We start from the raw sequence: 25,640 nt of genomic DNA, 5'->3' as shown, positions 1-25,640 counted from the left end.
GTGGGCCGCTGCTCTCCAGAGTCTGCTATGAAACCAGCTGCATTTGGTGGCCATGAGTCTGTCTTGTCGACCACAGGGACAAGAGGGCTGGGCCACCCTGCACCAGCTCCCTGAGCCAGAGAATGAGGATCTGGCCTGATGCAGGGCGGGTGTGACCTACCGGCGATGAGAAACACACAGAAAAACACCTCCACTTTTACAGACAGAGTCTCTGCAGCCAGGACGCAGATATGTAGGCCTCGAGAGCCAGTCAGAATCGGGCCAGAGCTGCCGATTCTGCTCCCTCTCTCCCCACCTTTCCCAATCAGGAGGGGGCAGAGGGACTCACCTGGGTGCACTGGGGTTACCGTGACAACTGCCCTTCCCTGCTGGCTCCCTTCCCTTTGTGTGCCGAGACCTCCGATTGGGGCGTGTTTTCCAGAGCCAGCCTTTTATGATTATGGCTCCAAATGGACCCAGATGATTATGAACTTTGTCAGACAAGAAGCATTATTTGCAAGGGCTCAACCCACCTTCCTTCTCCATTTAACAGGGTTGGCTTTTGCATGGGCAGCTTTTGTGTGTTTGCGTTTTTATATAGAAATCCTTCCAAGGTCAAAGTCATGAAAACATCAGGAAAAAAAACCCATCAGCTTACCCCGCCCTCCTACCTGGGATAGGTCCTTTGTTAAATTTTAAGACATTAAAAATTGTTTTTTTTTCCTGGGAAATAGATACATTTATGCTTTTGTTAGTTACCACTCTGTAGTTTTCAGTAATATAATTACATTTCTGCCCTCCAATGAGAGGTAGTGGGGTGTGCTCAAAGCTGTCTCCAGGATCCTGGAGTTATTAGATGGAATATACCTCAGAGGCTGACTATAAATAGTAGAAGTCATCTGTGTCCAGGACAGTGAGCCGTACAGAAATGAAGCCCCCCTGTTCCTTGTGTTGTCCAGCCGCTGCCTTCACCAGAAGTTGAAATGGCCATTTGGAAACGCTTTTCCTGCTCTCCCTCGATGCTGACTCTGAGTGTTCAGTGGCCATGGCTTCCTAATTGGTCCTAACAAAATGAGGTCCTTAGGTTTCACGCACGGTCAGTGTACTCACAGTCCATCAACAACCATATGGACTGAAGTTTGTTTCCCCATCCTGGTGTCATGTTTGGAGAGAGATAGCAGTCAGTTCAGGGCCCAGGATTACAACTTGGTAGCTCTGTGACCTTGGTCAAGTTATTTAACCCCTAATATTCAAGTTCTACATATTAGAATTTGGGATCAAAATAACCACACCTGTCTTACGGGATTGTTGTAAATGTTGAAGAGATGTAGGTAGAGTGTCTAACACAAAAGCTGGCACACGTGGGCGCTCAGAAAGTGTTGTTATAATGTGAACGTTATTCACAGTCTGTCCTGTGCCTCTTTGGTGTGGAGCTAGCCACACATGTGTTGTCCTTTATTTTTTATTTTTTCTGTGTTTTCTCCAAATCTGAGATGCTGTGTTCCGTGTGCGCAGAGGTAACTTGCTGCAGGATGGAATGGCCTTGGCCCTTTTCTAACCAGCACCTTGGACAGGGCACCGCCAGCCCGGTCAACCCTGGGTCTACCTTGTCCTGTTTCTAATCAGCACCTTGGACAGGACGTGCAGGCCTGGTCAACCCTGGGTCCACGTAGTCCTGTTTCTAATCAGCACCTTGGACAGAACACGCAACCCTGGATCCACATTGTCCTGTTTCTAATCAGTTTCAACCATCAGTGCAGACAGAAACTAATGGGATACTTTTTAATCACTGATTTGTCTGATTTTTATATTAAACTGGCAGAATCAGCAAGCTGATCGGTTATGAAAATATGACCATGTTATATTAATTCCTAGTGTCGGGATCAATGATGCCTTATCAGCTTTCCCCGAGCTCTGAAGATGCATATATTTTAGCAGAGTGCTATTTGGGAGAAGAATCCTGTCACTGGTTAGCCGTCATCTTCATTGCCATTATTATTTTCTATTACATTTTAGACACACATCTTGTCCTACCCGTAGTTGTGTAATTGTCTTGAAAAGTATATTACTATGCTAATTTTCTTTCATGAATTTATGTGCTTATCAAGTCACTTTTGGGAAGAAGAGATAATTTCTGGCCCAGGTTGCTCTGCTTATGTGATCGCCACATCAAGTTGTTGAAGAAAGATTTTTTTGTTTGTTATATTAAGTCTGTGTACACCACCCACTCCCCACCTCCCTAACTAACCTGAATTACTCCAAAGAATGTGGGTTTGATGAGTTCTTTCCTAAAACACAGGTTGGTTGTTGCACTTTTTCTCTTTCTTTCCTTTTTTGGGGGCCTGGGGTGGGGGAAGCATCAACTTGTAGTTGTATCACCTTAGTTGTTCATTGATTGCTTGTCATAGGTGCCTTGACCAGGGCGTTCAAGCTGAGCCAGTGACCCCTTGCTCAAGTCAGCAACCCTAGGCTCAAGCTGGTGACCTTGGGATTCCAAACCTGGGACTTCCACATCCCAGGTCAACTCTCTATCCACTGCTTCACCAGCGGTCAGGCGGTCGGTTGTTGTTCTTTCATTTGTTAGAAGCTCTGTTGTTATTTTATGTCACTGCCGTGCCTTAGCCTCATGCCAGTGGACACATTTTATTGAAACAATTATCAGCACCACAGACCACCGTCCACTTTAACCTGTGTCTTGGAAATGATGTGCACAGTGGTTTACTGGTTCAGGTGGCTTATGTGGGAGCTGAAATTGCCAGGGACACTTCTGTCTGTGGGGACTTTTTCTTTTAAGCTTGTGATTCATAATTTGCTGTTAGCACTAAGTGAAACTGCTCGACCATTTGGTATTTGGTGGGTGTTACGTATGACTAAAACCCTTCAGGATAATTGGACTTTTTGGAAAAGAATTTTCTTTAACTGGAAACACTGCTTGACTCATTCTCCAGGTCTTTGCTACATGGCATGGGGTGGGGGGACACACTGGGCTCCTCACATGTGGGGTCCCTGCTCAGGTTTCTCTGGTTCCTCTCTTCCCTTGGTGTATTGGTGTATTCATGAATTTGCTTTGTCAAGAATGCACACTTCTGTGAATTGCACATAAACAACTCATCACTAGGCCTGTCATCTACATATGATTCACTAGTGTGGCTTCAGATATCCATTGGCTGTATTCAGGTGGACTGCCCATTCACCAGCCTTATTGTGGACCTAGGAACTTAGTTTTGCCCCAAAAGGAGGTTGCTTCTGGGGCAGAATAAAAAGGGTCTTCATCATCTTTTTTTTCTTTAATTCATTTAGAGAAGGGGAGGCAGAGAGACAGACTTCCACATGCGTCCATACCGGGATCCACCCGGCAAGCTCACTAGGGGATGATACTCTGCCCATCTGGGGCCCTTGCTCCATTGCTCAGCAACCAAGCTCTTCTTAGTGCCTGAGGTGGAGGCCATGGAGCCATCCTCAGTACCTGCGGCCAACTCGCTCTGATCAAGCCATGGCTGTAGGAGGAGAAGAGAGAGAGAAAGAGAGAAGAGGGGGGGGGGAGGGGGTAGAGATACAGATGGGCTCTTCTCCTGTGTGCCCTGACTGGGAATTGAACCTGGGGCTTCCACATGCCGGGCTGACACTGTACCACTGAGCCAACCAGGAAGGGCCGGGTCATCATCCTCTTAAGCTGAGGAAAGAAAGTTGACAGAAAGGAACAAGGAGTGATTTCTCTAAGTGCTTGGGACTATACCAGGAGGCACCAGTGTCTTGTGAAAGCCCACTCATTCCTCCACACAAGCCTTGTTAAATGTTTTTCCCACCAAGATCCTGTGCTAGAGTTGGCACTAAGTCCTTTTTGATGAACAACAAATCCTGTCTTTCTTCGCAATATCATAAGCCAGAAAAGCAGGATATTGGCACAGAATGTAATACTTTAACACCTGTATAAAAAAAATTCAGATACACACATTCTCGCTCGCATATTGTTGACATCCCATGGTGGGGGGAGGGCTTATTAGCTTCAAAGCAGCCCCTTTCATAGGAGCTGCAATGTGACAGTTTCCTTTTCTCCCACTGATGCCAAATTTTATGTTGTTCTGAATGGGGTTTGTTTCTGGGAGACACTGTGGTTTGTTGACTCCTTGATTTTGGATTTCTGGCTTTCAAAACTGTGAACCTCCTTTTCTCAAATTCAGTTTACTACCTTTTTTTCCAACAGGATTTTGTAGAAGCAAGGGGGTTAAGCCGATACTCTGTGATGAATATTCATCTCAGAGCCCAGGAGTGTCAGAGAACTGGGAGACTTGGCTTGACTTGGGAGCATGGCTAAGACTTGAGATTCCGCTTCATGAAAATTTTGCGCACGCTGTGTCCTCCTGCCTGTCCCCTGTCCTTGTTCCTTTTCCCTCACCAACCTCCCTAGCCTCCCAGCGGGTCTGCCCCTGTCCTCCCACACCCATGTCCCTGCCCATCCTTTCAGTGATGCTGATGTGACCCCTTGTGTGCTTTCTCCATGGCAGAGGGACTGACTTCCTCTTTCCACATTCAGTCTCTGGAAGCAGGTCTCCGAGTCTTGTCCACACTCAAGAGGAGGTGAATCCTGCTCTCAGTACTGGGGTTTTATTTGATTTACACGAACTTAGATTTAAAATCAAGCAGCTGGATGTGGCTGAGGGCTGCCATACTGGACAGGGCAGACCTAGAGAAGTTTTCCCGTCCAGGTTCCAGGGTTGGGGTTGGGCTGGGACACAGTTTACTGCCAAAGCCAACTAATCCCTATGTGCCCCTAATAAATAAATGCTCAGACACTGTCAGCCTGATTTTGCCTGGTTGGGCCAGTTGGCAGAAACCCCATCCTCATTTGCTCATATCACTCAAAGTTTCCATGGTCCAGAGTTTGAGCTGGGTGCAGGGGAGCCCCCTGGGTTGGAAGGAGTGAGCAGCATGCTGGCGCTTGCTCTTAAAGAAGGAATACTGTTTGTAACAAGACATAAATCATCTAAAAAAGCACGCACGTTTTTAAAAGGACACACACACACACACACACACATATATTTTATTGCGGTGTTATTTGTAAAAGGGCCTGGGAGGCTCATTGTTCACATTAACAACGTGGTGATTGATAAGTCCTCCTTCTCACATTAGTGGCTGGCAAGCTCAGCACATGCCTGGGGCGTTCAGTCTGTGGGCATGAAGGCTGCCTGAGATTTCCTGGTATACATTTTTCTTCATGTTGTTCCCTGTTTTCCTTTTCCCGTCGTCATTGTTCTGGACTGCCTTAATGCATAAGTCTTTTTTATCACACGCATCCTTGAAGGTTTTGGGAGGCAGGTAGGACACAGTTGAGCCATACATGGTGAGCCGCATCTTACATGGAAATTTGGTTCTCGAGTTGGCAGGTGATGCCGAAACCACATATGGAGAAAGTGAACCTGGCAGTCCCTTTAGCGGGGGCCACCTTGCAGATACACTGAATAAGCCTCAGTTTTTCCCAGGGGCTTTGGGGAGGGTGGCTGCTCACTGACTGAGGACTAGAGGCCAGGGGGGTTTGCTTTCAGGGGACCAGCTGTCCCGAGTGTCAGTGCGGGGAACAGCTCATGGGCAACATGAGCTGGGGAACTGGCTCTTCTCTCTCAGACCCAGACTCTAGCACTGGAGGGCTGGGTGGCATCTTTAGTTTTTAATTGAGGTAAAAATTCATATAACATAAAATTAGCCTTTTCCAGGGCACAGTTAATGGAATATAGGCTATCCACAAGGCTGTACAACCCCCCCCCCAGTGTTTTACGACACTGTCATCACCCCAAAGGGAAACCCCATCCCCGGTAGCTGTCCTTCCCCACACCCCTCCCCCAGGCCCTGGCAACCACATACATGCTTTCTGTCTCTATGGATTTATTTGTTTGATGTTTTATATCATATGTGTGTGTATAGATATAAATACATAAATACACATATTTATACACACAAGCAACATGTGACCTTTGTGTCTGGCTTCCCTTGCTCAGCGTCATGTTCTCGAGGTGCACCCACGTTGTAGCAGGGGTCAGTGCTTCTTTCCCTTTTCATGGCTGTGTCGTATTGTCCATTTATCCATTCATTGACTGAGGGACCACTGGGCTGTCCCCACCATTTGGCTGCCGTGAACATTGCTGCTGTGAGCATCGCGGGGAAGTGTTTGTTTGAACACCACTTTCCAGCCCTTTTGGATACATTCCCAGGAGCGGTGCTTCTGTCTAACTTGTTTGAGGAGCCATCACATTTCCCACACAGGCTGCACCATTTGACCTCCCCACCAGCAAGAGGGGGATGCAGGGTTCCAACTTCCACATCCTCAGCCAGGTCGCCTCGTAACTGCTGTCTTCTCTGCTCTCGCTCCGCTCCCCCTGTGAGAGCCCTTCTCCTAGTTCTGCCCCACTGTTTTGGGTGAGAGAAGTGCTGTCTTTGAGGCAGCCTGTGTTCCGAGACCAGGGGGGACCCAACATAAGTTTCACCGTGCTTGTTCCCCAGGAGTGAAACAGAGCACATACTGCAGGTATGTGCAAGCGAACAAAGTTAACTTATCGAGAGAAGCTTTACGTAAAATTCAAAGGTTTCTCCAGGCCACAAGCTTGCACAAGAACCTGCCGAGTGCGTTGTTTTCCCACTTGAGTTTGTCTCTAATCTCTGTTAGAAAAGTAGCTTTTATTTACTTATTTATTTTAGATGTGACTACTGTATTTTATTTATTTATTTATTTATTTATTTATTTATTTATTTATTTATTGTGCTTACATAGATTTAGTATCTACCGAATGCATCCCCCCCCCACCCAGTATTCCCCTCAACATCTCTCTTACCCCTCCTCTCAACAGCTCCCTCCCCCCTTCCCTTCAGGTTTAAGTCTATTCCTCAGTTCACATTGTTCCTTGGATTCCTCAAATGAGTAAGGTTATATGATATTTTTCTTTCTCTGCCTGGCTTATTTCACTTAACATAATAGTTTCCAGGTCTATCCATGTTGTTGCAAAAGGTAACATTTTCTTCTTTTTCATGGCTCCGTAGTATTCCATCGTATGTATGTACCACCACTTTTTAATTCAATCGTCCACTGACGGACACTTGGGCTGTTCCCAGATCTTTGCTATTGTGAACAGTGCTGCCATAAACATGGGGGTGCATTTCTTTTTTTGAGTCAGTGATATGATGTTCTTGGGATATATTCCTATAAGTGAGATCGCTGGGTCAAAAGGCAATTCCATTTTTTGAGGAATCTCCATACTGTTTTCCACAGTGGCTGCACCAGTCTGCATTCCCACCAGCAATGCAGGAGGGTTCCCCTTTCTCCACATCCTCACCAGCACCTATCATGTGTTGTTTTGTTAATGAGCGCCATTCTGACTGGTGTGAGGTGCTATTTCATTGTGGTTTTAATTTGCATTTCTCTAATGATTAGTGATGTTGAACCTTTTTTCATCTGTCTATTGGCCATCTGTATGTCCTCTTTGGAGAAGTGTCTATTCATTTCTTTTGCCCATTTTTGATTGGATTGTTTGTCTTCCTTGAGTTTTACAAGTTCTTTATAAATTTTGGTTATTAACCCGTTATCAGACGTATTGTCAAATATGTTCTCCCATTTTGTGGTTTGTCTTTATTCTATTCATATTGTCTTTAGCTGTGCAAAAGCTTTTTAGTTTGATATAGTCACATTTGTTTATCCTGTCTGATTTCACTTGCCCGTGGAGATAAATCAGCAAATATATTGCTGCAAGAGATGTCGGTGAGCTTACTGCCTATGTTTTCTTCTAAGATGCTTATGGTTTCACGACTTACATTTAAGTCTTTTATCCATTTTGAGTTTATTTTTGTGAATGGTATAAGTTGGTGGTCTAGTTTCATTTTTTTGCAGGTAGCTGTCCAGTTTTCCCAACACCATTTGTTAAAGAGACTGTCTTTACTCCATTGTATGCTCTTACCTCCTTTGTCAAATATCAATTGTCCATAAAGGTGTGGGTTTATTTCTGGGTTTTTTGTTCTGTTCCATTGATCTATATGCCTGTTCTTATGCCAGTACCAAGCTGTTTTGAGTACAATGGACTTGTAGAATAACTTGATATCAGGAAGTGTGATACCTCCCACTTTATTCTTCTTTTTCAAGATTGCTGAGGCTATTTGTGTTCCTTTTTGGTTCCATATAAATTTTTGGAATATGTGTTCTATGTCTTTGAAGTATGTCATTGGTATTTTAATTGGTATTGCATTGAATTTATAAATTGCTTTGGGTAATATAGACATTTTAATGATGTTTATTCTTCCTAACCATGAACATGGTATATGCTTCCACTTGTTTGTATCTTCCTTGATTTCTTTTTATCAGTGTTTTATAATTTTCTGAGTATAAGTCTTTAACCTCCTTGGTTAAATTTTCTCCTAGGTACTTTTTTTGTTGTTGTTGCAATAGTAAAGGGGATTTTCTTAATTTCTTTTTCTGACAGTTCATTGTTGATGTATAAAAATGACTCTGATTTCTGTGTATTAATTTTACACCCTGACACCTTGCTGAATTCATTTATCAGGTCCAGTAGTTTTTTGACTGAGACTTTAGGGTTTTCTATATACAGTATCATATCATCTGCAAATAATGATAGTTTACTTCTTCTTTTCTAATTTGGATGCCTTTTATTTCTTCTTCTTGTCTGATTGCTGTAGTTAGGACTTCCAGTACTATGTTGAATAAGAGTGATGAAAGGGGGCACCCCTGCCTTGTTCCTGATCTTAAGGGGATTGCTTTTAATTTTTTGGCCCATTAATTATGATGTTGGCTGTGGGTTTGTCATAGATGGCCTTTATCATGTTGAGGTATGTTCCCTGTATTCCCACTTTGTTGAGAGTTTTGATCATAAATGGGTGCTGAATTTAGGGAAGTTTTCAGCTATTATTTGGTTGAACAAGGTCTCTATCCCTTGTTCTTTATCTTCTTCTTCAGGAACTCCTATGATGCGAATATTGTTTCTCTTTAGGTTGTCACAGAGCTCTCTTAGAGTTTCCTCAGATTTTTTCAGTCCCTTTTCTTTTTGCTGTTCTACTTCCGTGTTTTCGTTTATCTTGTCTTCTAAATCGCTGATTTGATCCTCTGCTTCATCCAGCCTGCTTGTAATTGCTTCTAGTGTAGTCTTCATTTCTGATATCGTATTTGTCATTTCTGACTGGTTCTTCTTTATTATTTCAATGTTCTTTTGGATGCTTGTTATCTCTTTATTTATGTGCTTACTGTGTCGATCCACTGTTGTTCTAAGATCTTTCAGCATTCTAATAATCATTATTTTAAACTCTGCAACTGGTAGTTTGCTTATATCCATCTCACTCAGCTTGCTTTCTGAGGGTTTCTCTTGTTGATTCATTTGGATTGCACTTTTCTGTCCTCCCATTTTGTCTGAGTTGCCCTGGACTTCCCTGGCTGGGGCCTGGGGCAGATTAGTGGGGGTCACTGCCTGTGACTGGTTATTATCCACCTTTTGGGAGCTATACGTTATCCAGATCTTCTGGCTGCCTCTGCTGGGTCCAGGTGCCATTGTAAATATCAGCTGCACTCCTAGGCTTGCTTTTATCTACTCTTGGCCTGGGAGAAGTTCCTTTAAAAGTTAAAGTTTCCCTAAAATCTGCTTTCTGTTGTCTCTTATTCCTGGCTACTTGTTGGACTGAGTACTGTAATTCACTGATTAGGTATGGTATTAGATGTGGCCACTCCTTAGCCTCAGGTGTTATTCGCTCCCGTTGTGTGGTCTGTTTACCAGGCCACCTCCGCTGTTGCTACCTGGGGATTTTGGGCTCAGGTGCTACTGGTTCTAGTCCGCCTCTGCGACCGCCGCTGCCCTGGTGGGGCTCATGCATGCCTGCGTGCCTGTTTGGACTGCTTCCGGGGCTGCCTCCGTCAGCTCAGATCTCAGGGGCCACCTCAGGGGGTCGCACGCGCCCTCTCGGATCAACACCGAGATCCCTCATGCTTTTGCTGCCACTGAGGGCACTCCCACACCCAGAGCAGGTTTGCACACTGCCCAGATCCCTGCAGCAGCAGGCATGACTTCTGCCCTCACTGGCGGGCTCATGCATGCCCGCGCGTTCCCCCTCTGCTGACTCTCGGACCTCCGCACCTGCCAAGGACGGGCCACTCAGCGAGCAGGGATGTGTGTGAGCCTGGGCTTCCCCAGCGGCAACGGCAGTTCCGGCTCTGCAGGCCGGCTTGTGGGTGCTCGCTCGAACTTCCGTAGCCTCGCCCTGCTGCCTCCAGCCTGCCTGCCCTGGGTGAACACTCAGCAGTGTGGTGTGTGGTGTAGCTTAGAATTCTGCACCGCCTATTTGTGTCCCTAACATGGTGCCTGGCTCTAAGTGCCTTTGTTCTAGCTAGGGTAGGGAGCCTCCGGTGGACGGGCAGTTTCTTTTCTTTGTTGGTGATGCTGGTTCACTTTAAATTTGGGGAGTGACTCAGCCCAGGGTTTTGGGTGTCTTCCTGGTGCTCCGGCAAAGTGGCTGTGAGTGAGGCTGTCTGTGTATTTCCTTTAATATGGAGCCTGGGTCTGACAGTCCTGCTTCCTTCTCTCAAACAGTATCTAGGCTCCTTTCTCAGCCAAATATAGTCCTTAAGCTCCTTCCAGGCTCCAGGGCTCTAGGCTGGGATTCCGGTTTTGGGGATAAGGACCTACAACTTGCTGCACAGCCCTCCCTGTCGCGAAAGTTCCTCTCGGGCGTCACTCCCTGCTCCCGGGAGTGGAACAGACTTTTCCGTGTCTCCGCCTTTCCTACCAGTCTCAGTGTGGGATCTTTGGTGGTCCTTGGCTGTAGAATCCTCTTAGTTTAGTCCAAAGTTTGTCTTTAACAATGAGTGTTCTCAGATTTAAGTTGTAATCCACCTTGGTTCTGGGAAGTGGGAGTTGGAGCATCTGCCTACTCTGTGGCCATCTTGGAACCCGGAAAAGTAGCTTTTAAACAGCCCAGGGTGCATCGCTGTAATTGCACTGTTGGCATCTACACGATGCCTGGAGGTTGAGCCAGTCAGGGGTGGCGTGCATGTGTCAGCATTAGACCTTGTGCAGGGTTACAGTTTTTCCTGATCACAGATGGGGACTGAGTGGTCAGGGTTTGTCTCCCACCTCCACCGCAGACCCAGAGTGCACTAGGAAGCCAGACACTTTTGTAGCTTCCTACCTCTCACTCTCAGATGGTCCTTCAGTTGCAGAGTGCATTCATGTGCATCATTTTATTTATTTATTATTTGTTGTGAGAGAAACAGAGAGAAGGACAAATAGGGACAGACAGACGGGAAGGGAGAGTGATGAGAAGCATCGATTCTTTGTTGTGGCTCCTTAGTTGTTCATTGATTGTTTTCTCATAGGTGCCTTGACCAGGTGGCTACAGCAGAGTGAGTGACCCCTTGCTGAAGCCAGTGACCTTGGGCTTCAAGCCAGTGACATGGGGTCATGTCTATGATCTCACACTTAAGCCAGTGATCCTATGCTCAAGCTGGTGACTTCAGGGTTTCAAACCTGGGTCCTCTGCATCCCAGTTTGACACTCTGTCTACTGCACCACCACCTGGTCAGGCTCCTTTAAATTGCCAGCAGTGGCCAGAGGGGTTAAATCACCCGCCCCATGTCACGCCTGGTGAATGGAAAGTCTCTGAGTCCCAGAGCTTGCTCCACATTGTGCGACAACCTAGCCAACTGCCCAGGGCCTTGACCGCACAGGGCAGGTGTGCCGCTCAGTGCTTGCAGGACCATGGACAGGGCACTCGGGTTTTTCTTCACCTGCCCCTCCCTTGGGCTCGCAGCCAGGCCCCCCATACGCCATTTCTCCTCTTTCCTCCCGCTTTGCCACTCAGCCCCCCTGCCCACCCATGCCTTTATGCTACGGCCACTCGTGGAGCCTTTTCAGGGAGGAAACTGCCACCAAGAACACCCCAGTATTGACTTAAGTGATTTTTATTAGGTTATAATTGATAATAATCATGTCATTCTTATGTAAAATGATTATAGTAGACTCGCAGCGACATAGCCTATATTCCATTTGACTCTCATATGGTTACATATTTAAAATTTGTAATGTAATTACATGGGCCCAGTGGTGAAAGCAGTCTGTAAAATATTTACAGCTTTCTCAACCATAAAGTCAAAATGAGCTAACAGATCAGAGGGGAAACAATGAGAGAGACCAATAAAGTTCAAAACTCAAACTTACTGTAATGTAATGATCTGGCTGATACTGTTTTTCTTGCATGGAGTCTCCCTTTGTTGTGACGATAGTGATGCTGATGGCCAGCTGACAGTCCATTCAGTGTTTCTGCCATCAGTGCCCTATAGACTCCTGCACACATGACGTCACCTGACTTCTGTTTCCCACAAAGCATCATGTGCATTGCCCTTGTTACTCTCCACAATCTCGGGACAGTCAGGCTGGCCACTCCAACATTTCTGCTCCTGCGGCACCATCATCCTGCCACAGGGTGGCCGTGGCCTCGCCTGCCAAACCTGGGAGGCGTGGAGGCAGCCGTTTCCTTGCGGCTGTTTCCGGGTGTCCAGTGAGCACAGCACCTGCCGCACACACACAGAGAATTTTTGCTGAAATGAATAGAGTTGGCAAGTCAGGAAAGAATGTCTCCTTGTCCTCATGTATTTGTCCCCCTGGGAAAGTCGCATCTCCCCTGCTGACTGTGGGAACTGTGGGTCTTACCAGTGCTCCTTATGGAGAAGGGGTGCACCTTCTGAAGACCCAGAGCCCCAGGAGCTGCCCGTGGGTCCAATGGGAAAAGCCCACCCAGACCCCTGCAGTCTGGCCGCCTGGGAGGGTTCCTCTCAGACGTGGCTGCTGACATCTGAGTCTGCACCTGGTACTGGGTCTTCACTGAGCGGGCTCCTCCTGTCCACCTGCACTGTTTGCAAGAGGTTAGACCATCTTACTTGTGCAGCTTTTGATGTAAAAGCTCTACGGCTCCACCTACTCCCCCTGCAACGCTCGAGAACCCCCTGTACAGCACCACCCTGCTCTCTCTGCCTTTGCTATTTTGGGTCAGGAGAGCTGAGCTGGGGTGGCGTCACACAGCCCGCAGTCACAGTCCTGGTGAGGGGTGAGTCACAGGCTGCCCATTGCCCGGCTGTAGGCGTGCGTTATGAGACTCGATTGCCTAGGCCCTCAGATGTGGCCAGTTCTCAGCAGGTGCCCAACACCCACAGCAGGGCAGCTGACAGGGCATCAATCACTTTCTGTGTGTGTACACCTAGGACCCGAGGAACCAACATGGCTGCTGTCTTCCCTGGCCTGGGAGCCTTATTTCTCAGACAGCAGTGTCCCTCACATCAAACCCACCCCCTCCTCCCTTCTCTCCCCCACTCTCCCCTTCCCCTCCTCCTGTGAACTGTCACAGCTGGGGTCACCCACGCCTGTTGGGAGATTCCCATTTTGTCCTGTTCTGACCCCAAGCCCATGTCTTTGGGGGCTTCTGGTCTCACGCATGTAGCTAGTCCATAAGGTGGTCTGTGATCTGCTTGGTGGTCATCCTTTGGTGGGGCTGATTAATCTGGGGAGGGTGTTGATTTGGTGAGATCAGTGACAGCTTCCCTGGGTGGCAGTGTGGGCCCACGTCTGGGACGTGAGCTTTCAGGGTGAGTCAACCCACTTTTCAGCGTCTCAGTAGGACTGGCAAGCGGCGTGAGCAGCAGGCAGCATCCACACCTGGACTCAGCACCACAAAGGCACACACGACAGAGTGGCACCCGTGCCGGTCCTGGAGGGAGGACCAAGCACTGTGACCATGTCTCTGAGGGCGGGGCCACAGGTGCCATGCCCCTCATCCCCGTGGCCTTTTTCAGGGGTAAACACCATGTGTGGGTGACGTGAGACACTCCTCTCTGGTGAGCACATCATATGGTCTGAATCAGCTCAAACAGATACTTTCACCCTTTTCTTCGGGACTCCCCAGCATCTCTGGTGATGATTGGGTTTCTTTCATTTTTTCGAAGCTGGAAACGGGGAGGCAGTCAGACAGACTCCCGCATGTGCCCGACCAGGATCCATCCGGCATGCCCACCAGGGGGCGATGCTCTGCCCCTCTGGGGCGTCGCTCTGTCTAGCGCCTGAGGCAGAGGCCACAGAGCCATCCCCAGCGCCCGGGCCATCTTTGCTCCAATGGAGCCTCGCTGTGGGAGGGGAAGAGAGAGACAGAGAGGAAGGAGAGGGGGAGGGGTGGGGAAGCAAATGGGCGCCTCTCCTGTGTGCCCTGGCCGGGAATCGTACCCGGGACTTCTGCACGGCCAGGCCGACGCTCTACCGCTGAGCCAACCGGTCAAGGCATGACTGGGTTTCTTGTAGCATAACCTTGTGGGGGCCTCTGCACCTGCTAAGGCAGCGGTTCTCAACCTGTGGGTCACGACCCCGGCGGGGGTCGAACGACCAAAACACAGGGGTTGCCTAAAGCCATTGGAAATACATATTTTATTTAAAAATGTATTAAACATGTATTGTATAATAAATATGTATTTTCCAATGGCTTTAGGCGACCCCTGTGTTTTGGTCGTTCGACCTCCGCCGGGGTCGCGACCCACAGGTTGAAAACCGCTGTGCTAAGGTGTTTTGTGACTCATGAAGTGTGGGGGAGACTGTTTGTTCTGGGGGTGATTTTGTCTTTCAGCAGCTGCTCTATGAATGGCCTCTGGCTGGGGGGCCCGGCAGTAAGTGGCAGCAGTCCAGTCTGTGGGCTGCTGCACGGGGAGAAGCCAAGCAAGGTCGGTCTGCTGGGCTCCCCCTCCTGCTTGCTGTGTGTTGTCTTGTTCTCACAGCGGCACCATGAAGGGTCACTGCTGCCCTCTCACAGCGGGAAGCTCAGGGTTCGGGACAAAGGCAGCTGCCCCACACACCGTGGCTGTGATTCGCGGTCATACATGCCCCGGGTCTCTAACTGCCATTCCCCACCATGTCTCCGCAAGCTGGGGAGTTCACCTCACATTGCCTTTCCCTTTGTCATAGGAAGATGAACAGAAGGACGCTGCCCAGGGAGCGCCTTGCCTGAGACCCCAGTATGCAGGCCTTCCCGCAAGGACCCAGCAGCTGGACCAGGTAACTCATCAACACCACTCTCAGGCCACCGGGAGGCAGGGTGGCAGGGTGGCAAGGCGGGGACATGCACCCAGCAGACCTGGACACAGGGACTTGAAGAGGGGTGTGCACCCCCACATTCACAGCAGCTGAAACGTAGAAGCAACCCGAGTGTCCACTGATGGATGAGGTCCAACCACACAGTGGAATGTGAGTCAGTCTTAAAAAGGAAGGGGTTTCTGACACTTGCTACTACGTGGATGAATCCTGAGGACATAGGACCAGTGAAATCAGCCAGTCACAGAATGACAAATACTATGTGGTTCCATTTACATCAGGGACCTAGATGTGTCAGATTCATGGGAGCAGAGAGTGGACGGTGGGAGCTGGGGCTGGGGTTGCAGCAGGGGGTGGGGTTCATGGGGTGGAGCTTCAGTTTGGGAAACTGGGGAAGTTATGAAGATGATGGTGGTGTTGACCACACAACAGTGTGAACTAACAATGTCACTGAGCTGCGCACATAAATGGCTAGGATGGTAAACTTCATGTTACCTACGTGTCACCATAGTTAGATGATTTTGGGATACATCCTATCTTTCCATTTGGCCCCTGTCCTTCGTCGTCCTGCCACCCCCTCTGTCTCTGCCCCCTTCTTTCCGGGCTGGCACTGGGGAGAGGCTCTGGCGGATGCCCTCACGCGGAGGTGTGTCTGCGCCCGGAGGCCCTGACCTTCTCGCCCCGGGGCAACCTTACTTAAACTGGAACAACAGGCAGAATAGCTGCAGCGACTCAGCATGGCCTGTGGGAGCTGGATGGGGGGGGGGGGGTGTCGGCCGGGCAGACCTCTGTCTTCGTCTCAGGTCCCTTTCAGGAAACCTACACCACCTGTGTTGAGATTCACACAGGAGTACGGTTCTGTTCAGCCTGGCCATGACGTTTCCACCTGGGGCACTCCAATGGGTTTCGGAGTTCCCATCACTGTGGCAAACGGCATTAAAATACTCCGCAAGTCAGCCTTTCCATGACCTCTTCAGGGCAGCTCCCCCTCCCTCCAGTCCTGTCAGAATGCCCAGTGAGTGTCTTCTTGGGGCCACAGAAAGTGTCAGGTTACCGGAACACCCTAGACACAATATGCTGGAAAGCATGACTTTGTGACAGTGTTACTAAAGCATAATTCGTGTTGTAACGTGTGGGTAGGAGGGGAGAAGTAAATCTGGGGTTGGCTCATCGGGGCTGCACAATGAAAGTCCCCCAGGAGGGGGGGCGAATGCCCACTTGTAGCCCTGGCGTTTGTGGGCTGAGGACAAACGTGGTTCCCAAGGTGATCGGAACAACCGTCATTCTAATCCACCTGGAGCCTTGTTGCCATTTGTACCCACTTCTAAGACGGGTGACAGTTTTAGACAAAAGAATCAGCATCCTAGACCGTTTGGGTGACACTTCTGTATCTCTTAGGACTTCCTGTTCAGCGAGACAGAACACAGTTTGAGCTAGTGTAAGCATGAGTGTAAGCACATGGAGGGGCCCATGCATGCACCGGCACCACGACAGCTTGCTCTGGGCATTCACACGATGTCATCAGGGTCCTGCCTTGCACCTGCTTGTCCCTGTTCTCAGAAGGGTCATTCCCTCGTGATGGCAAACGGCACCTCAGCTGCGGCCTTTGGTCCTCAGCAAAAGAGGGAGTCTGTCCCCAGGCACCCACACGGTGCAGTGCCCCATTCTTTGTGGGTGCTCCTGGGTCCTGTGCCCCTCTCCTGCCAGTCACTATACTGAGGGCAGGGCTACCCTGATGGGCCTGGCCTTGGGGCTGGCATCCATCCCAGCAGGCGTGGTCCCACCACAAAGTCCACGCCTGGGGAAGGCAGAGGGGAGGACGTGCCTGCTGCCAGCTGGGCGGGTGCCCACGGCTCTCACCGTGTGGTCAGCAGCCTCCTCTCACCCTCCCGCTTGCAGGTGAAAGCGGAGTATGCCCGGCTCAACCACACGCTCGCCGTGGTGACCAGAGAGCGCGACTTGGCCGTGTGGGAGAAGCGCCGGCTGCAAGCCAAGCTGGAGAACCTCGAACAGGTCCTGAAGGTGGGTGCCCGCCCGCCTCCCTCAGGCTCTGTGTGGTTCCCAAGCAGAAAGGGGGGGATTTGTCTCAAGCTGTCATCAAAATTCAGGGCTCTTGGGACTGTTTTTACTCCTTTTCTGGTATAAAAAGCGATAAACAACAAAATTGAGTGTGCTGGCAGCAGTCCAGTAAATGCACCAATTATGCATCTCCATTTCTTGGGGGGTTAAACACAGCTGAGTGGGAGGCGGGGGCCGCCATCTGCATGGCGGTGGGGCTGCCTCGCATGGATGGCCAAGGGCTCTGTTTGTCAGACAGCACAGGACACCTGTCTTTCTTTGAGGACTGGACTGGAGTCTTGGCAGGGAAGGGACAATGTTTAACATGAGCACTCAGCAACGCTACTGTTGGCAGAGGCGGGGGCTGGGCCGGGTTGGGGCCGATGGGGGTGCAGAGGCACAGAGAGACCTCACTCGCAGGTGGCGTCCGCCCCTGGCCCGAGAGCAGTTCCTAGAGGAGTTGCTGGACAACTGTGATGGGGCACACAGTGTCCCCAGATTCACATGCAGCACAAGCACCCATGACAGAGACATTTGGAAATAAGTTCCTGGGGAGACGCTCACTCCCTCAAATCCCCACTGAGTCCTGAGAAGCCCAAACCATTAAGGAATCAGACACCTGCATCAAGACCATGGAGTGAGGCACTTCAAGACAGATACTTGTTTCATTAAACAAATGGTGACTTAGTTAGGGCCATCCTGTTAGACAAGAGGCTGTCAAGAGCTCTGTCCAGCTGTCAGTGGGCATTGCTGGGAGCAGGCTCACAGCCGGGTTCTTGGAAACTCCTTCTAGTGACCCACTTGCATGCTTCAGCACAAGACGCGAGTCCAGGCATCTGACCCAGGGGTAAAAAAGTATTGCAATTAATTAAATTTAGCCTCTTCTGTTTTATGATTCCAAGAAAAAGGAAATCGTATTCAGAACAAAATTTTGTTCTCATGATCAACAGATTAGTCAGTTTAGATGTAGATAATCTGAGGCTTATTTTGTGGTAATGAACAGCTGATTATCTGGGATTAATGAGTGACTCCCACAGCGATAATTAATCTGCCTTTATCGCCAGTTCTTGTCCTCATGTGCCCCCACCCCCCATTACCTCATGTCTGTGCACAAAGATTCACCGTCTACCTACGACCCAGACCTGCCCGTGGTCATTCTCAGGTATAGTGAATAGTTTGAGCTTGTCTTCTCTATGGTGAGATGTGCACTCCAATAAAACCCTCCCGAGTTCTGATTCATTTGCTTAGAAGGCCTGTTTATTTCTTTATTCTGTTCCAAGAATCCGACACAGAGTTAGCGTCTGTTGTTATTTTTGCATAAATGAGAGCACATGCCCAGGAGGTTTTCTCCATTTCAGTGCAAACCCACAGTCCCTGTGAGACGCAGACCCGTCTGATTTTTCCGTTTGTCCATCTACCCACCTACTTGGTCCAGAGGAAGGTAATTCCTTCTCTGTCATTCTGGATGTCTGGTCCATGACTCCAGTCACCGCAGGACCTTTGCACATGGCTGCTCCTTCTGCAGAAAATGCTTTGCCTTCCCCTCTTCTAACCAATTCCTTCTCACCCTCAATAGCTCTGCTCCTGTGTCTTCACTCCACAACTCAACTGTTACTGATGCAGGTCTCTCAGCATTGTGTCTCCTACTCCATGGCCCAGGTCACAAGTTGGCATTTTTATATCCCTGTCTGATCAATGTATATTTTTCCCACCAGCACGTGAGCTCCATGCCAGCCAAGACGACTTCTGGTTTTGTCTGTGTACTGCCTCTCACACCTGTCACAGTACTGAGCAATAGTGGGTGCTCAGGAAAAACTGGGTGGGTAAGAGAAACAGAAATGAGAGGTAGCTGGGTGAATAAAATGGGCTGGGTTTTTTTTTCCGCTTACGCTCTTTAAAATATGTGTGATGGTTCAAAGAAAAATTACAACACTGTCGGCTGCTTCTCGATGCATGTCAATGTGATGATAACAAGGCCAATATCACAAAGAGAGAAAGTTACTGTGATGGTGGTAGTGTTTCTGCATTCCACTGGGAGAGGCAAATTAGAATTCTGGATAGATTATTTAAATTTAAATATGTCTGTGGAGATCCCTGGAGCAGCCACTGAAAGTTATGTAAAAATATGTCATCAACACTCAGTAAATACATTAACATGGAACACCGAAACATTCAGATAATCCCGAGGAATGAAAATGGGATAATGAAAAAGACGGAACGAACAAAATATAAATTATAAAGCATCCAGCCTGCATCAGAACTCCTCCACAGTCATGTCAACCCTCACTCTGTGCCAGCCACCCTGAAGCTAATGCCCTTGGGGAGATGGGGTTCTTTCCCTCCACTCGATAAGCAGGGAAACTAAGGCTCAGAAATGTGCCTGGCCCCCGCACACAAGCGAAACGCAAGTCTGGCTGACTGTAATGTGTGCCCTCCGCTGGCTGGCTTTTGATCCTGGGCCCGGCAGTCGGAGACCACTGGCCACAGACTGCCCTCTTTCAGAAAAGTGACCTTAATAACTGTGTAGATGAGCTTCCTGGGTCCTGTGATTTCAGAGTCCATCAGGGTCAGATGACAGAGAGGGAGGCAAGTCCGGTGACTTAAGAGCAAGTCGGGACCCTGGAAAGCACCCGTGCTTGTAAAAGGGGTTCCGCAGGCTCATTTTTCCCAGCATGAGGAGCTGAGATGTGTTGGCTAAAATACCTCTCAGCTTTCAAAATTCACAGGGCTCTTCATCACGGTCAGTCTCATTATGCACAAGTCTGACTTCCACAGAGGGGACAGGGAGTCCCGGGATGTGCAGCCCAGACGGCTTTCCATGGCCCCTCGCTCTGAAGATGGGGATGCTGTGAGTGTTGTGTTGGCTCACTGGGCATTCTGCAGACACGAGGGAAGCCTGTTCCTCCCCTGTTGCACAGCCCATCCTCACGTGACGTTAAGAGCATCACTGGTAACTCCTGGGAAGGGAAATGACCTTTTTCTTCATTTCTTTGCCCCAGTGGAGTGGGGTTTCAGCATTGAAGTGACTCAGTTCACCCCGCGTCCCTTCCCTCCTGTCACATCCAAGCTCCCGGGGGAAGCGGCTACTTAAGCGCCCGTATCCATGCCAACATCCTGCTATAAATATCACCCTTTAAAAATAAACCCTGCCTCCGGCAGGGCGCTGCAGGCTGGAGCTTCTGCTGTGGTGTATAGTCCTTGGTGCTGATCGGATGTGAAGCATCCCAGGGCCACGGCATGTGGCCTTGGCGTTGGGGAGATGTTTGTAGATGGAAGTGGAAGTCACACTATTAGGAATGTGGGGGGGGGGCGTTGTCTGGGGGTGAGAGGTAGGGCTTCTCAGACACTTTGGGAGAACCCAGGGACTGCCTGAACAGTGAGGGCTCGCGGAGTTGTGAGTGACGTGCAGACGGCCTCCTGGGATCAGTGCAGCATTTGGGGAGCAGGCAGGAGGGGAAACTGGGCCAGTGTGCGGCTCCCGGGCAGGAGCGGAGAGGTCCCAGCTTATGACAGAGGGTGCCCCTCATGTCCAGTATCCCTGAGGGACCGGGTCCCCGGGGCAGAGAAGTGGCCGCTGGCCTGGATGGCAGGGAGCTGATTTCGGCCAGGAGGTGGGAGAGAGTGACACTGAGGAGGCTGCATGGTGGCTGTGGAGGGGAGGGGTGAGCAGGTGAGGGATGAGGGGTGAGGGGTAGAGGCCACCCTGCAGGGATGTGGCTATGAAGGTACAGGTGGGGACTGAGCACCCAGCTGTCCTGCCTTCCCTGCCGCGCCGTGGCCGTCATTGACCTGAGACACCGTGTCCCTGGACACTGTATGTTTTACACGTGTCTGCCTTTCTGACCACTACTGCGTATTGACTTAGTTTATCAGCCCGAGAAACGTAAATGCTGCCCCCCCCCCCCCACTGTCCCCATCCCTTTGATCTGGAAGCCACATGTCCCTTTCGTTCCTAAGCAAGAAGCCGGCTAAGGTGTCTGTGGTCCTCCGTCCTTCCGCAATCCTACAGCTGTCACTGCACACCTGGAGCAATGTCTGTATCCACGTGACGTTTCTGATGGACCCCTGTGAGGGAGATGGCCCCCTCCTTCCCCTGGTGACTTCCTTCCTGGAGCTAAATATGTACCACCAGCTTGTTTGTCTTCTGGGGGAATTTGCCGGAATGTGTCATTAGCTGCATCATGGTTCCTCTGAGCCAGGCTGGTGCATGGGATCCCGACAGTGCTGACCTGCCCCTGTCATGTCTGCACGAAGTGGCCGTGGATGAGGGGCCTGAGGCCAGGAGACGGGCAGTAGGTGGGCGTGCCCTGGCTTGGATGCTGGCCACGTCAGGGCTGCTTCCCAGCTCTGCTGCGCGGCGCCCGGCAGCCTTAGGCAGGTTGCTCTGCTTCCCGTGTCTGTTGTAACCATTGAGCATAGCACAGGCCTCATTCGACAGGTTGCGTGTGGACCCAGACGATGCCCGGCACGTGGCGGTGCGTCTGCTTTGCCGTTGTTACCTTACCAATGCCATCCTCCTCCTCATACGTTGTCCTGGTCCTGCTGGGAGGGCCTCCGGTCCCCCACACACGCTGTGCACCTGGAGTTTCATGTTCGAGCAGCACTGTGTGACTGTTCATGACAGCGCTACGTGGCATTGTGACATGGCTCTGTGTCAGGTGACTGTGTTAGCATGGGAATTATGTGACCTATGTAGCAGCAGTGACAGGCTTGGGACAGTGCCTGCTGCCTGGGAAAAAGCAGGAAACCGTGGCTGCTATTGGCGTAGCGTCAGGGGAAAGTGCAGAGAAGAGACATCTGCTTCTACATGAGGAAGAGGGCTTCACGTTCGCTCAGGAGCTTGTAGCTCTTGCATTCAAACTGTAAAAAGGAAAAGCCAGGGGCGGAAGCCACACTGGCACCAAGGTTTCCCCGACTGTCCTGCTGCCCTCAGGAGATGTTTGGGGCAGCAGCGAGGAGCTGAGGGTCAGGGCGGGGGGCTCACTATGCCTGGCATGGCGCAGACCCCACACACTGCCTGAGCTCACCCTATTCCCCACAGCATATGCGAGAGGCTGCTGAGAGGCGGCAGCAGCTGGAATTGGAGCATGAGCAGGCCCTGGCTGTTCTCAACGCCAAACAGCAGGAGATTGACCTTCTGCAGAAGGTAAGCGAGCGGGCAGCGGGGTGCCCAGCGGGGCAGAGGGAAGAGGCAGTGGGTGGGTTCAGCATGGGCCAGGGTGCTGGCTGCTCACCGAGCCTTTCGTCCCAGGCTCGAGAGCCTGGCCTGGGAGACTCAGAGCCCTTCATGTTCCCCGCGCTCTCACCTGCTCCTGAGGTGACCTGCGTTCATGTCCACACTGCAGAAACCAACAAGAGGCACTGACACTCACTGCATGCGAGACTGTGTGGAGGAGGACACTCTGGGTGGCCGGCAGGGCTGTGCCTTGCCCCAGTGTCCCTGTGCCCTTCCCTGGGACATGCCCACAGAGACACGGGGACCAGCTCGACGGGGTCTGGGTGTTTGTGCAGCACTGTGCTGTGCGGTGGGCTGGGCAGCTGGGCCAAGGCCACTGCCCGCCTGAGAGCTCCGTGTGTCCGTCCTGTTACTGCCACAGCACAGACCCGAGTGATCTCACTGAATAGTTTTGGTTTCTGTCTGTTACCTGGGAGGTTCTGTGATGTGTTATTATGAGAGAGGGGGGACAGAGACACAGACAGACAGATGAAGAGCAAGAGGGGAGAAGGAGTGGACCAAGCAGTTCAGTATGTGCACATACAGCTCCCATGCTGGGGAGACGTGGGGCTGAGACATCAAGTCCCCCCTGAACTTTAAAGGCTGTGGTCCTCTCTCTCCCCAGATATTGATACATGAGACTCTCTCTTTCAGAGCTATGGGGCTTGGGTCCCCATGAAAGCCCTCATCTCATTTCCTCCTAAAAGCCTGGTGTCCCCTGCCCCCCCCCCCACCATGGGCAGCTCCTGCACCCACCTGACCACTACGCCAGGTCTGTTGGTGGGGTTTTGGAACCAGGGCCCTGGGCAGAGGGCCTGTACCAGGTGGGCAACTTCGGAGACCATGTCTCTCATCATTTATCGAGACTTCATATTAAGGACAGATATTTTATTTTATTTTATTTTATTTTATTTTTTTTTTTTGTGGCAGAGACAGAGAGTCAGAGAGAGGGACAAATAGGGATAGACAGGAAGGGAGAGGGGTGAGAAACATCAATTCTTTGTTGCAGTTCTTTAGTTGTTTATTGATTGATTTCTCATATGTAACTTGACCGTGGGCCTTCAGCAGACCGAGTGACCTCTTGCTTGAACCAGCAACCTTGGGCTCAAGCTGGTGAGCTTTGCTCAAACCAGATGAGCCCATGCACAAGCTGGCGACCTCAGGGTCTCGAACCTGGGTCCTTCACATCCCAGTCTGATGCTCTATCCACTGTGCCACTGCCTGGTCAGGCTAAGGACAGATTTCATTCAGCCAGTGCTAATGAGGACTCTCGTGGTCCTGTTACCTGTCATCATAGGGTGCTGGCAGCTGAGAAGCAATATTTTGCTAGATGTTATCCAGAGAGGACCCTGCTGGGCACTGGCTGCAATATCCCTCTTATCTTCACCCTTGGTGTGTAGGGACCTTCCGGTGCCCGGGTGGCCCACTCCCTGCTAGCGGAAGCCGCGTGCCCAGGCTGGTGTGTCTGAGACAGATAGCAAGCCTGTGGAAATGAATGTCCCACACGGGCGACAGGTCGGGTTTTTTGCAAAGCCTTCAGGTTCGTTAACCGAGGGTCTCGTGCAGTGGATGCCCCGGCCCAGTGCCCACTCCGGCGTGCGGTGCCCATTTGTGCCCAAATGCTGTCCTGTTTCCCTTGTTCCTTTTCCTGAGTGGTCATCCCCATTTCTGTCCTGAACACACGATGCCTCCTGGGTGAGGGGCATGGAGGGAGAGCTAACGAAACACAAATGTGCGGATGCCCTGATTTCTCAGAGTGCCAAGTTTTAGCAGGGTTCCACAAGGAAGATAGAGCCTTGAGTTGGACGGAGTTGGTGTGTTCTTCACAGAATCCATTTTCTGTTTCTTTCCCCTATGAGGTCGACCATCATCCGGCCCTTGCTGTCTGGGTCGATCGTCCCTCCCTCCCTCCCTTTACTTGCTCAGGCAATAGATGTCAGTTGTGGGCTGCGCAGTGGTTGTCCTGGAAACTAGAAGTACAGGGAGGGGCAGGCTGGCCTCTGTCCTCACACAGGGAGAGCGTGTGGACAAATAGGGGGAGAATCACATCAGTTCCGACCCTGAAAATGTCACAAAGGCTGGAGTGATGGATGGAAGAGGCGAGTGTCTTTGCTCACAGTGCCTGGTCCCCAGATGATGACAGAGCTGGCCTGTTTTCGTCACTGACGTCTCCTCCTGGCCTCCCTGCCACATCACCTCATGCAGGAGTGCCCCCTGCCCCAGAGTGGCCTGCACACCTCCCACATTGCCTGGCATGTGGCAGGTCCCCACAAATATAGAGTGAGAGAGACGCCCGAGAACACTGACTGACTGATGGAAGGGACATCTGCCAGGCCCCCTCCACTGATGCGGCTTGTGCTCAGAGCAAGATGAGTGGTGACAAGTGCTAAGGAGCATCCCCTCAGTGCCTGTTAGAGGAACCAGTGGAGACAGCAGTCAGCCCTCAGCATAGCCTGTGGGTGACGGCCCCCCGCCGAAGAGGCCCCTGGACTGAGGACACGTGCTCAGGGGCCCCGGAAGTCTGGCTCCGAAACCCCAGTGCCAGGTGAAGGGTGAGCAGAGTCCCACTGCTCTGGGCTCCCTAGCCTCAGTTTCCAGCGCGGTGACGTTGTCGCCTTGTTATGAGGGCAGTTACCACATGTGGGCTCTGAGCAGAAGGCTGCTCACAGGTAACCCTCACCCACGCACCTGCTTGAGCTCACTGCATAGTCCCTCCTGTGGGAGAAAGGACTGCTTTCTATTTCAGGGCTGGGACTGGAATGTGCGACCACTGAGAAGCTCAGCTCGCCTTGTCACCCCTAGTCAATACTGCCTGCACTCCAAGCGCTGTCCTGGGAGGCCTGTAGGGCAGCTGTGCGTAGGTGGCAGGGGACCACAGAGTGCCCGCTGCATCTGTTCAGTGTGGCGTGAGCCCTGGTCTTGTTTTCTCCCAGACCCCAGTCCTGGATAGCGGTACGCATTCATCGGCTTTCTTCTTTGGCTCTGCGGGGCGCAGGGACCTGGCGCGAGGGTCCTTGCCGTCCCCCTCCTGGTGCCACGAATGTCCCTCGGTGTGGTGTGGAACTGGATTTCCAGCTCCCATAGATGATCCTTGCCTGCTTCATCCTGACCAGCATCCACCGCTGTGACCCAGTCACCATGGTGCTTGGGGCTCACTGCTCTGAGAGCAACATGCTCCCTCTACCCAGCCAGATGTCCAGAACTGGGACAACAAATGTCCATCACGTGTGTGTGTTCCTGCCTCCCCTGAAGCTACTGTGTCTGCATGGTGACCCCCTTTGGACGTT

The 25,640-nt window shown here is 50.8% G+C and overlaps 1 protein-coding gene across 15 annotated transcripts in view; it reads left to right on the top strand.

Annotated features, from left to right (window-relative positions):
* Positions 1 to 25,640, top strand: part of RIMBP2 (RIMS binding protein 2) — a 130,963-nt gene that overhangs the window by 61,337 nt on the left and 43,986 nt on the right. For all 15 annotated transcript variants that reach the window (XM_066371191.1, XM_066371193.1, XM_066371192.1 and 12 more), the window contains 3 exons: positions 14,955 to 15,044; positions 16,980 to 17,102; positions 22,180 to 22,284. In XM_066371191.1, the coding sequence (XP_066227288.1) occupies positions 22,183 to 22,284 (102 nt within the window). In that variant the 5' untranslated portion in view covers positions 14,955 to 15,044; positions 16,980 to 17,102; positions 22,180 to 22,182. The remainder of the gene's footprint in view (positions 1 to 14,954; positions 15,045 to 16,979; positions 17,103 to 22,179; positions 22,285 to 25,640) is intronic.

The sequence above is a fragment of the Saccopteryx leptura genome, chromosome 2 (assembly GCF_036850995.1).
Source record: "Saccopteryx leptura isolate mSacLep1 chromosome 2, mSacLep1_pri_phased_curated, whole genome shotgun sequence".
NCBI lineage: Eukaryota > Metazoa > Chordata > Mammalia > Chiroptera > Emballonuridae > Saccopteryx > Saccopteryx leptura.
This window is presented reverse-complemented; position numbering and strand designations above follow the sequence as displayed.